The sequence below is a fragment of the Chrysochloris asiatica genome, unplaced genomic scaffold (genome assembly GCF_000296735.1).
Source record: "Chrysochloris asiatica unplaced genomic scaffold, ChrAsi1.0 scaffold00021, whole genome shotgun sequence".
NCBI classification, from domain to species: domain Eukaryota; kingdom Metazoa; phylum Chordata; class Mammalia; order Afrosoricida; family Chrysochloridae; genus Chrysochloris; species Chrysochloris asiatica.
Genome location: NW_006408539.1, coordinates 16,014,226 through 16,024,768, shown reverse-complemented (window position 1 = coordinate 16,024,768; position 10,543 = coordinate 16,014,226). Strand labels below are relative to the sequence as shown.

Here is a 10,543-nt window from a genome sequence, read left to right as displayed (position 1 = left end):
CGGCCGCCGCCGCTAGGGCCGCCGGAGCTGGGACTCGGTCCTCCCGGCCGGGCTCGGGGAGGCGCTGCGCCGCGGCAGCGGGCTCCATGGCGGTGGGGCTCGGCGTTTCCCCCCCAGCTCTGGAGGCGGCGGGCCGAGGGGGAGCCGGCGAGGCGAAGGCGGGAGCCGGTGGCGGCGCGGAGAGCGGTGCGAAGCCAATGGCGTTCGGCGCGGCCGTTCTAAGGATTATGTGGCGACTCGGAGCATTCCGCCGGTGTCTCGGCGTTCCATCCCGCGCGCCAGCCCGCAGCCGACACACGCCCTCCCCGCCCGAGCCGCCAGCTCCCAGCGCTGGCCCCGCCCCCGGCCCGCCCCGCCCGGACGAGCCAGCCGCGGAGCCCGGCTCCTGGAATATGAATCACGCGGCGGGAGAGGGGCGGGGGCTCCCCGCTGGCCTTATGAATATGCATCACCAGTATTTTGGCTTTCGCGGGGAGAGCCGGGGCTGGAAAGGGCGGGGCTTCAGGGTAAACAAATGAGACGCGTGCGTACGGGGGTGGAGTCGGCAGTTTCCCGGGGCTTCCAGAGCAAGTCGACTATGCCGCCGCTTCTGGGAGGGAGCCGAAGCAAAGAGAGACGCGCGATGCTTTCTGGGGGTTGTAGTTCTAACCCGAGAATGAGCTAGGCTAAGGGGAACATGAAGAACTACAAGCCCCAGCAATCCTTAAGTTCCGCCTCTCCGGGCAGCCTTGCCGTGGATAGTGCGTATCGTGCCCTCTGCTGTTGAACTCTGTAGGGGACGTTAGTCGTGGACGTTCTTTAGCTTGATGCCAACTCCACTCGCCAGGTGACTTAATTTCTCAGCTAATTAAACTGAAGGCTGTCCAAAAGGTCCTTGGTCTTCACCTCTGCAACCACATACCCACAGCATTACAAGATAACTAACTGGCCATCAAAGGGAGCCTGCCTCATTATCTTCCCTCGTTTTCAAGGCAGGGAAGATTGTATCTGAAAAACCTGATTTGGACAACTGTTGAATATGCTTATTAATGGAAATCGCGCAGACCTGAGCCCATCTTCCCCGACTCCTATACCTTAGAAGAAAAAGGTCGAAGGCTGAGATCTCATTTTCTCTCACTCGTTTTGAAGTTTGAAGTATCTCAGTGTTTGGGAAGCAGTGCAGAATAGAAGAGACGTTGGCGGTAAGACCTATTAGGATACAAGACAGGCTGTTTCCATGTGTTCTCTCTTACATCTTCCCCTTTTTTGTTTTGTTTTTTTCTTTCGACATTGAGAGGAAAAAATATTTCCTACTTTACAGTGTTTAGTTGTGATCTGTAAAGTTGCGTTTTCTTGTCAGTTAATTAGTGTAAACTGGACTAGGAGCATTTACTACTTAAAAGAAGTTTGTCAGTCTTTTATATTGAGTTACCATTGTTTCAGAATGTTTCATATATCTGGATTTTTACCAGTGAGACTTTTACATAGTTTCCAACTACATATTATCCTATGTATTATAATAAAGTTACAAAACTTAAGGGGAAATGAAAAGTATCAACTGAAACATGAAGATGAAATGAATTGAAAAGGACAAGGAGAGTTATACTTAGGTTATCCACCTAGTTTCATTGACAAAAAATGAAGAAAGCTACCAGGACCAAAAAACAAAAACAATTAGTTCCCATATAGAAATTTCTGGAAATTATTTCCAGAAATTTTCTTTTACAATCTTAACACCTTAACATTAAGAAACAAATTTTTATCCCATTTAAATTCAATCCACAGATCAGAGTTCCATTTAAATATTATTGTGGTTGTCCTGTTAGTGTGGTCGTGTCGCTTCCCACTCATAGCGACCCGGTATATGGCCTGTTGGGTTTGAACCACCAACTTTTTGGTTAGTAGTCCAGTGCTTATCCTACAGCTCCATACCAGGATTCCGTTATGGAGAATGCAAAATTCCTGAGAGTTTACATATTCAAGCCATTCACTTTTAACAAATAATTATAAGCAAATATGTCACTTTGGGGATTAAGGTGCACCCAAGATATGGTATTTCAATCACTTATATGTTGAGTCCTGATGTGACGCTGTAGGATAAGCACTGAACTGCTAACCACAATATCAGCTGTTCAAACCCAAAAGCTCCTCCTTAGAAATATTATACAGGGTCACTATAAACAACACTAACAGAAGCAGCAGTCAAGAAATCAAACGACATATTACATTAGGCAATTGTGCTGCACAAGGCCTTTTTAAAGTGTTGAAGAGCAAAGATGTCAGCTTGAGGACTAAGGTGCATCTGACCCAAACCATGGTATTTTCAATAACCTCATATGCATGTGAAAGCTGCACACTGAATAAGGAAGACCATAGAATAATTGATGCTTTTGAGTTATGGTGTTGGAGGAGAATATTGAAAGTGCGATGGGCTGCCAAAAGAACCAACAGATCCGTTTTGGAAGAAGTGCAGCCAGAGTGTTCCTTGGAGGCCAGGATGGCCAAACTTCGTCTCTCATACTTCGGACATATTGTCAGGAGGGACCAGTTGCTGGAGAAGGATATCATGTTTGGTAAGGTGGAGGGTCAGAGAAAAAGAGGAAGACCCCAACGAGATGGACAGGCCAAGTGGCAACATTGATGGACTCAAGTGTGGCAACAGTAGTGAGGTTGGCCCAGGATTGGGCAGTGTTTCATTCTGTTGTGCATAAGGTACTGACTTGAGGGCACCTAACAACAACAACAATGACTCAGAACATACTGGATAACACTTAAGAACAACAATATATTCATGTGAAAACTAGACAATATTATGATAAGGAAAACTGAAGAAGAATTAGTGCATTTCAATTATGGTGTTGGTAAAGAATATTGAAAGTACCATGGACTGCCAGAAGATTGAACAAATCTGTGTTGGAAGCAGTATAGCCAGAATGCCCCTTAGAAGGGAGGATGGCAAGATTTCATCACATGTATTTTAGACATGTTATCAGGAGGGGTCAGTCCTTGGAGAAATTGGAAAAGGACATAATGCTTGGTAAAGTAGAGGGTCTGCAAAAAAAGAGGAAGACCTTACTGAGACAGATTGGCACAGTGGCTGCAACAAAGAATTCAAAGACAGCAATGATTGTGAGGACTGTATAGGACTGGGCAGTGCTTCATTCTGTTCTACACAGGGTCACTATGAGTTGGAACCCACTTAGTGGTACCTAACAGCAACAATGTCAGATCAACTGGAACCTTGTAGTTGAAATAACAAAAATTGACAAGGGCAGTGAAGCTTCTACCTAGAGCTTGTTAGTATCATGAGACATCAGCTAGACCATCTGTGCCAACCCACACAAAACAACATCTCAGAATAAGAAAAATATTTCAGCAAAGGACAAACCGTTTTCCAGACACCCCTGGAATGGCAGCTTCTCCTACTTAAAAACAAAGTGGCAAATAGGCCAGTATTCAGAGACCATGAATATCCCCTACAAAGTATTCCAAGTATATACTCTAATACCATATTACTGGCTAGCCATCCTTTTTGAAGACACGCATCTTAAGATGTTCAAAGATCATCTTGAAAAGAAACAGCAGACTTAAAAGTTGTAAACCCCAATGCCAACTTGTCAAAATATTTTCAAAGCTAATTTTGGAAAAGGAGAGCATCATTTTCAGTTCATTGCCATAGTTTACTTTATGCTGTGTGATTTGTGCATGACTTGCTGTTTTCTGCAACTAGGTTAATCCTATTTGTATTCTTAGAGCTAAGATAGAAGTAAACCATCCTTGGACCTTTTTTCCTAATACAAGCAGTTTGAAATTTAATGGAGACATGAATTGACGGACTGATAGTAGATGGTTTCTGTCTGAATTGTTAAGAGCTCAGCTGTGTCCAGAAATAAACCCAGAAAGATACAATATACATGGTAATACATTTAGTACATTATGAACAAGGGATCTAATTATAGTTTCACATTTTTATATCCCTTGAGCTACTAGTGGTTTACCATACCTAAATTACTCAGTATTTACTCATTCTTTTTTACTATAAGGGACCCATTTAGTAAATTACTGCTCTAGTGCAGGAAATGGGTCCCAGGTGGCCAAACTGAATTAATCTGTTCTCTCGGCTCACTGGCAGGATGAGACCTCCAGTCTCTCTAAAGTCTTCCCCTCCATCAGAAAATGTATCATCTGCAGTCCCTCAGAGTTTAGCCTGCTACTATCATCTGAAGCCCATTGCTGTCGAGTCGATTCCAATTCACAGCAATCCCACAGGGCAGTAGAACTACTCCATAAGGTTTCCAAGACTGTAAATATTTACCAAAGCGAACGGCCTCATCTTTCTCCCAAGGAGCAACTGGTGGCTTCAAACCACTGACCTTTGGTTACCAGCCCAGCGTTTAACCCGCTGCACTACCTGGGCTCCGTATTACCGTCATTTTAGGCACTCCATTGTAGATTTTAATGCATTTTGTTGTTGTTGTTTTAATCCCACAGTTCTTTGCCTTTTTCTTCTCACACCCTGCCTCCCAGGTTTAGACAGATGTTTTAGACCAAGAAACTGGCCATGTAGTCTCCATGTTCCTGCAACCACGTAGGTTATCTGGGACAGACATCCCACAAGTATTTTTATGTGCAGGCATCATCCACCAGCAATAAACAACCCAGACGACACTGTGGGTTAATGCGCTGGACTGCAAGGTCAGTGGTTCAAGCTCATCAACTGTTCCTCTGAAACCCTATACAGGATTGCTATGGGTCAGAACAGACTCAAGAGCACTTATCCACAGAATAAGCACTGGACTGTGAACCACAAGGTTGGCCATACAAGCCCACCAGCTGCTCTGCATTAGAAAGATGAAGGTTTCTGTTCCCACAAAGATGTAAAGCCTCAGAAACCATATACACTGTCGCTATGAATCAGAACTGATGGAAAAACACTTGATAACAACACACAGACAAAATTACCTGCCCTAATTTACATCCTCGGAAACCCTGTACAAGGTCGCTATGGGTCGGAACCGACTCGACGGCACTTAACAACAACAACAACAATGAAGCTTTAGGAGCTCTGGTAGCGTAGTGATTACGAATTTGGCTGCGAGCCGCAAGGTCAGCAGTTTGAGAAAGATGAGGCGGTCTGCTCCCGTAAAGATTTACAGCCTTGGAAACCCTGTGTAGGGTCGCTATGAGTCAGAACCGACTCCATGGCACTTAACAACAACAATGAAGCTTTATATAAGCATTGCCTTTTTTTTTCTTTTTTTTAATCCTCAATGAAAACCAACCTACTCCCTTCTTTGGGAATCCTGGTGTGGCGCTGTGGGTTGATGCGCTGGACTGCAAAGTTGATTTGAACTGCAAGGTTGATGGTTCGAATCGACTTGATGGCAGTGGTTAATGCAAAAAGAAGTTCAAAGAAAAATCTCTTCAATGCTTTAAAAGCTGCCCGCGCAACAAGTGAAGGTGATTATGATGAAGACTCTCTTGTGAGTAAGGATTGTTAGGCGTCCTGGTGTGGGTTAATAGGCCAGACTGGAAAGCCGTTTGAACTGCAAGGTTGGAGGTTCAAGCTCACCAGCTGCTCCTTGGAAACCCTATACAGGTTCGCTATGGGTCGGAATTGACTCGACAGCACTTAACAACAACAACAACAAGAGCCCTAAAGCACCTGGTGTGGTGCTGTAGGGTAAGTACTGGATTGCTAACCTCAAGGTTGGTGGTTCAAACCCACCAACTGCTCCTCGGAAACCTTATACAAGGTTGCTATGAGTCAGAACTGACTCAATGGCAATTAGTAACAAAAAAGAGCTTGCCAAGATGGCTGTCTCTAGAGCCTACTGTCTACAGTCAGTGATTGAAGGCTACAGAAAATCCAGAACTGTGACTCAAGAATTGAACCATTTAGAGTTACCTGCTACCATATGGATAATAATATGGTAATAATACAAACCATGGCCACTGCTCCAGTGTGTGCTCTTAGGAACGTCTGTCATAAAGATGGAGTGTCAGGAACATCAAGGGGAAGAGCCGAGCGCAGGTGAGTGTTGGCAAATGGTACATACTGATGGTGACAAGGGGCAGAATCACACTCTGTCGCCTCCAGATGTCTCTGTTTTAAAGGTGGATCCATGTTTGGGGGAAGCTTAATAATGCTCAAGGATGAAAGTCAAACCTCCTCATTTCTGTTGTTGTTTCCGACCCATAGTGACCCATGTCCAATAGAACACAGCAGCGCCCTGTCCTGAGCCATCCTCGCAGTTCCTGCTACATTTGAGCCCATAGCTGCTGCCACTGAGCCAGTCCATCTCGTTGGGGTCTTCCTCTTTTTCTCCGACCCCTCCACTTTACCAAGCATAATGTCCTTATCCAGGGACTGGTCCATCCTGATAATGTGGTCAAAGTAGGAGAGACTGGCCTCATTCCAGTGCTTGTTTTATACGAACTAGCTAAGTCTAAAGGATCTCTGGTAGTGCCGTGGTTAAAATGCTTTGCCAACAACGGAAAGATCAGCGGTTCAACACACCAGCCATTCTGCAGGTAAAGATTACAGCTTCGGAAACCCCACAGAGCAGTTCTACTCTGTCCTGGTTGGAATCAACTCAACAGAAATGAGTTTGGCTAAGTGTGACCTTGGGAAGACATTTGACATCAAGGACATTTGACATCTGCTGATTTATGAAATGAAGGGATTGAACTAGATATTGTCTCCAAAGTCTCTTCTGGCACAAAAATGCCTCATTCTAGCTAAAAGCAGAATTGTCTCATTGGAATTTTGATGAATGTTTTTGAAGTCACAGAGCAAAGCTTTCACATTTAGATGCTATTAATTTGGAATATAAAGCTTTTTAAGACTAAGTCTTGCCAGTTAAAAGAATTTTTTAATGCATTTAGAATAACAGCAGGCTTAGTCTGATATGTTAAAAAAAAAAAAAAAAAACTGCTAAATTTTCAGTCCTTTGAAAGATGCATTTCTCATGAATAGCAATCAATCCATGACAAGACCCAGCTTCAGGCTTCAGATTTCCAAACACCAGGGTCTTCTTTGGTTTTGGTTTTCCCTTTTATGGTCACATTCTTGTTGGGTGCCACCGAGTGGCTCCTGACTCACAGTAACCCGTATGACAGGGAAAAACAGCCCAGGGTGTCCTAGGCTGTCATCTTTACTGTCTTTTCATAACTATCACCAGGTCTTTGCTCCTGCGGTGCAGCTGGATGGGTTCAAACCACCAGCCTTTCTGTTAGCAGCCTCGCACTTTTAACCGTTGTGACAGGGCACAATTGGTACAGATCTCATCAGCACAAAGTAAAGACAGCTCAGAAAAACGAACGCCGACTCCCATGAGCACTTGCATGCCAGGAGACAGGAACGAGGATGTCCGTGGCAGCAGTAATGTGTGATGCCAAATACGGACATCAACCCAAATGTCCAGCAAGGGTAGACTGGATCGATAAACTAACACAGCCGTACAACAAAACACTAATACTGCTGCCATCAAGTTAGCTCCGACTCATAGCGGCCATTTATAGCGTTTCCAAGGCTTTCTATCTTTCTAGGAGAGCAGACAGTCTCAAGATGGACAAGTGGTCTAAGACGCTGCATTCAGGTTGCACTCTCCCCTGGAGGTAAGGGTTCAAATCTCACTTCTGACAAGGTCATTATTTGGAGTCCTGATGAGGTGTTGTGGGTTAATGCACTGGACTGCTAAGTTGCTTTGAACCGCAAGGTCAGTGGTTCAAGCTCAATAGACACTCCTCAGAAACCCTATACAGGGTTGCTATGAGTCAGTACCGAGTCAATGGTACTTCACATCACCAGGAGCAGACAGCCTCATCTTTCTCTGATAACGCTAACCTTGAGGTTAGCAGCCCAGTGCCTACACCACAGTGCCAGTACTAATACAGCAACCAACATAAACTATTATTAGCATGCTGACAACATAAGTTAATATGAATAAACCTTAAAAACATCCTGAGCATAAGAAGTCAAGCATAACAGAATTCCTACTAAATTGTATGGTTTTCAGGGCATCCTGGTGTAGCGCTGTAGGGTAAGCACTGAACCACAAGGTTGGTTTTAACCTCAAGGCCAGTGGTCCAGACTCACCAGCTGTTCCTCGGAAACCCTATACAGGGTCACAATGAGTCAACCAACTTAAGGCACATAATAACAACAACTGAAGGGATAAACCCGAAATGAAAGGAAGAAGTAAGTAATGCAACCTAGCTGAAAGGTGATGTCTGTTTCTTGGCACATGGACATGGGTCCTTGTTTTATCAAACTTTCCTTTCCTGCATAGTTGTGTCTATACACTTTCCTCTTAGTAGTATATTTCATAATCCCAAAGGCCATTTTCAAAATTAGCTGAAAGGCATTTTTAGGAGTCCTGGATGGCGCAAGTTATTAAGCACTCAACTACAAACCAAAGGTTGGTGGTTCGAATCTAGCTAGAGCCACCTCAGAAGAAAGGCCTGGATATCTGCCTCTAGAAGCTCACTGTCTTGAGAACCCTCTGGAGCACAACCTGCCTGACCTACGTAGGTCTGACGTATGTAGGGATTACCAGGACTCAGAATTCACTCAAGAACAGCTGGTAAGGCCTTGTTACAGTCTTTTCTTTTGTCCTTTAGTAACAATTTAAAGTTATGTTGTTTCACACGTAAATTTGTTTAACTCATTTATAATTTGATTCCCAAAATTTAAAATAATTCACAAACCATCCATTTAGTATGATTTAAGAGTGAGCTTTAAAAAATATTATTAGTTATATTATTACCTAATATAAGTTCACTATAGAAAATTTGGACAATATTTTAAAATTCAAAGAGCCAGAGTGAAAAGGAAAAAAAAAACAAAAACACACAACTAAGTGACCAGACTTATTTTGACCTATTTCCTCCAAGACGGTTTTAAATGCATTTTAATACAGTAGAAAACAATCGGGCCTCTACAATTTTCTATCCTATAAGAACTGAAGAGGCTTGGAATCAATTGGTCCAATGAGACCAGAAGAACTAGATGGTGCCTGGCTACCACTATCAACTTCTCTGAAAGAGGTCACATTAGAGGACCCTGGATAGAGTGGGAAAAAATATGGAACAAAACTCAAAATTATTTAATTAAAAAAAAAGTCTGGGTTTACTAGTCAGAGACTGGAGGAGCCTTTGACCACCCTCCAAGTCTGGAAAGGAACTCACCCTCATGGTCCAATTTTCAGCCAAGTAATAGATAGATTTATAGGGGATAAGGTCTGCTCACCATGGAATGGTCACTCATTCAAAATCAAAAGGGCAACATTTCCCTAAGGACAAAGTTGAGAAGGGATGGGAAGGAGGGTGGAGTGGAGACAGGAACCTCAGGGAGGAAGCCAGATCACTGTTGTTGTAGGGAAGAGAGGCTTGCAGTCACTGAGATGAAACAAAGTGTAGGATTTGTTTAAATGTCTGTAAACCTTCACTCAGTTCACATTAAAAAGTTTTTTAAAGTTCTATTTTTTTTAATGCAATAAAAACTTTTCCATGTGATTAGAAATTCTCCATATATATAAATTTTAATTTCTATATAAAAATGCAGCATTGGGGGAAGTCAGAATTTGTTTAAGCACCCCGTAAAGGGTGAATTCGTGATTGGGTGAGACATTCTTCCGCCCTCAGGATTTTAATGCTATTTTTAAAATATTCTACTTATTGGAAATAAGAGTAAGAGTAGAACTAGATTTGCTGCACTCATCTTTACTTATCTTCAACCACAATTCAGCAACATTTCCATCCTGTAGTATCTGAAGCTCTGTTTATTTAGATGAGCTCTGGTAGCGTAGTGATTACAAATCGGGCTGTGAACCTTAAGGCCAGCAGTTCAAAACTACCAGCTGTTCCGCGGGAGAAAGATGAGGCGTTCTGCTCCCATAAAGATTTACAGCCTCAGAAACCCTGTACAGGGTCGCTATGGGTCAGAACCGACTCGACGGCACTTAACAATGAAGAGATGGATATAAGGAAACATTTACCAAGTGCCTCTACTATGCCTGGGTAGGATGGCCAGATTTAGCAACTAAAATATAGGCCATCCAGTTACTGCATATTTAGGTGTATGTGTATGAAGAATAGATTCTGCAGCACACTATCCATATGTACCCCTTCTCCTTACCTCAGAAGACATCTGTATATCTGAGATCAATTCATTTCCATTGCTCCTAAAATTCCAGGAAAATGACTGGGTGCTAGTCCCCATTTACAACAGGGGTTCCATTCTGCCAAGTCCATCATAAGTGTGTTCTGGCATAACTCTTTTTCTTTTCCCCCAATTTGTTGTTGTTAGGTTTCAACTCATAGCAACCTTATTTATGCACAACAGAGCAAAACACTGCCCAGCCCTGCACCATGCTCACAATCAGCATTAAACTGTTACCATCTCATTTGGGGTCTTCCTTTTGTTCACTGACCCTCCACTTTATGTAGCATGATGTCCTTCTCCAGGGTCTGATCCCACCTGGTAGGCATCCTGCCTTCTAAGGAGCATTCTGGTTGTATTCCTTTCAGCACAGATTTCTTTGTTCTTTGGGCAGTCCGT

The 10,543-nt window shown here is 43.4% G+C and overlaps 1 protein-coding gene and 1 pseudogene across 1 annotated transcript in view; one reads left to right on the top strand and one right to left on the bottom strand.

Annotated features, from left to right (window-relative positions):
• Positions 1–88, bottom strand: part of PHLPP1 (PH domain and leucine rich repeat protein phosphatase 1) — a 252,203-nt gene extending 252,115 nt beyond the window's left edge. The window contains exon 1 of the mRNA XM_006837580.1: positions 5–88. Within this exon, the coding sequence (XP_006837643.1) occupies positions 5–88 (84 nt within the window). The remainder of the gene's footprint in view (positions 1–4) is intronic.
• Positions 87–10,543, top strand: part of LOC102834900 — a 99,106-nt pseudogene continuing 88,649 nt past the window's right edge.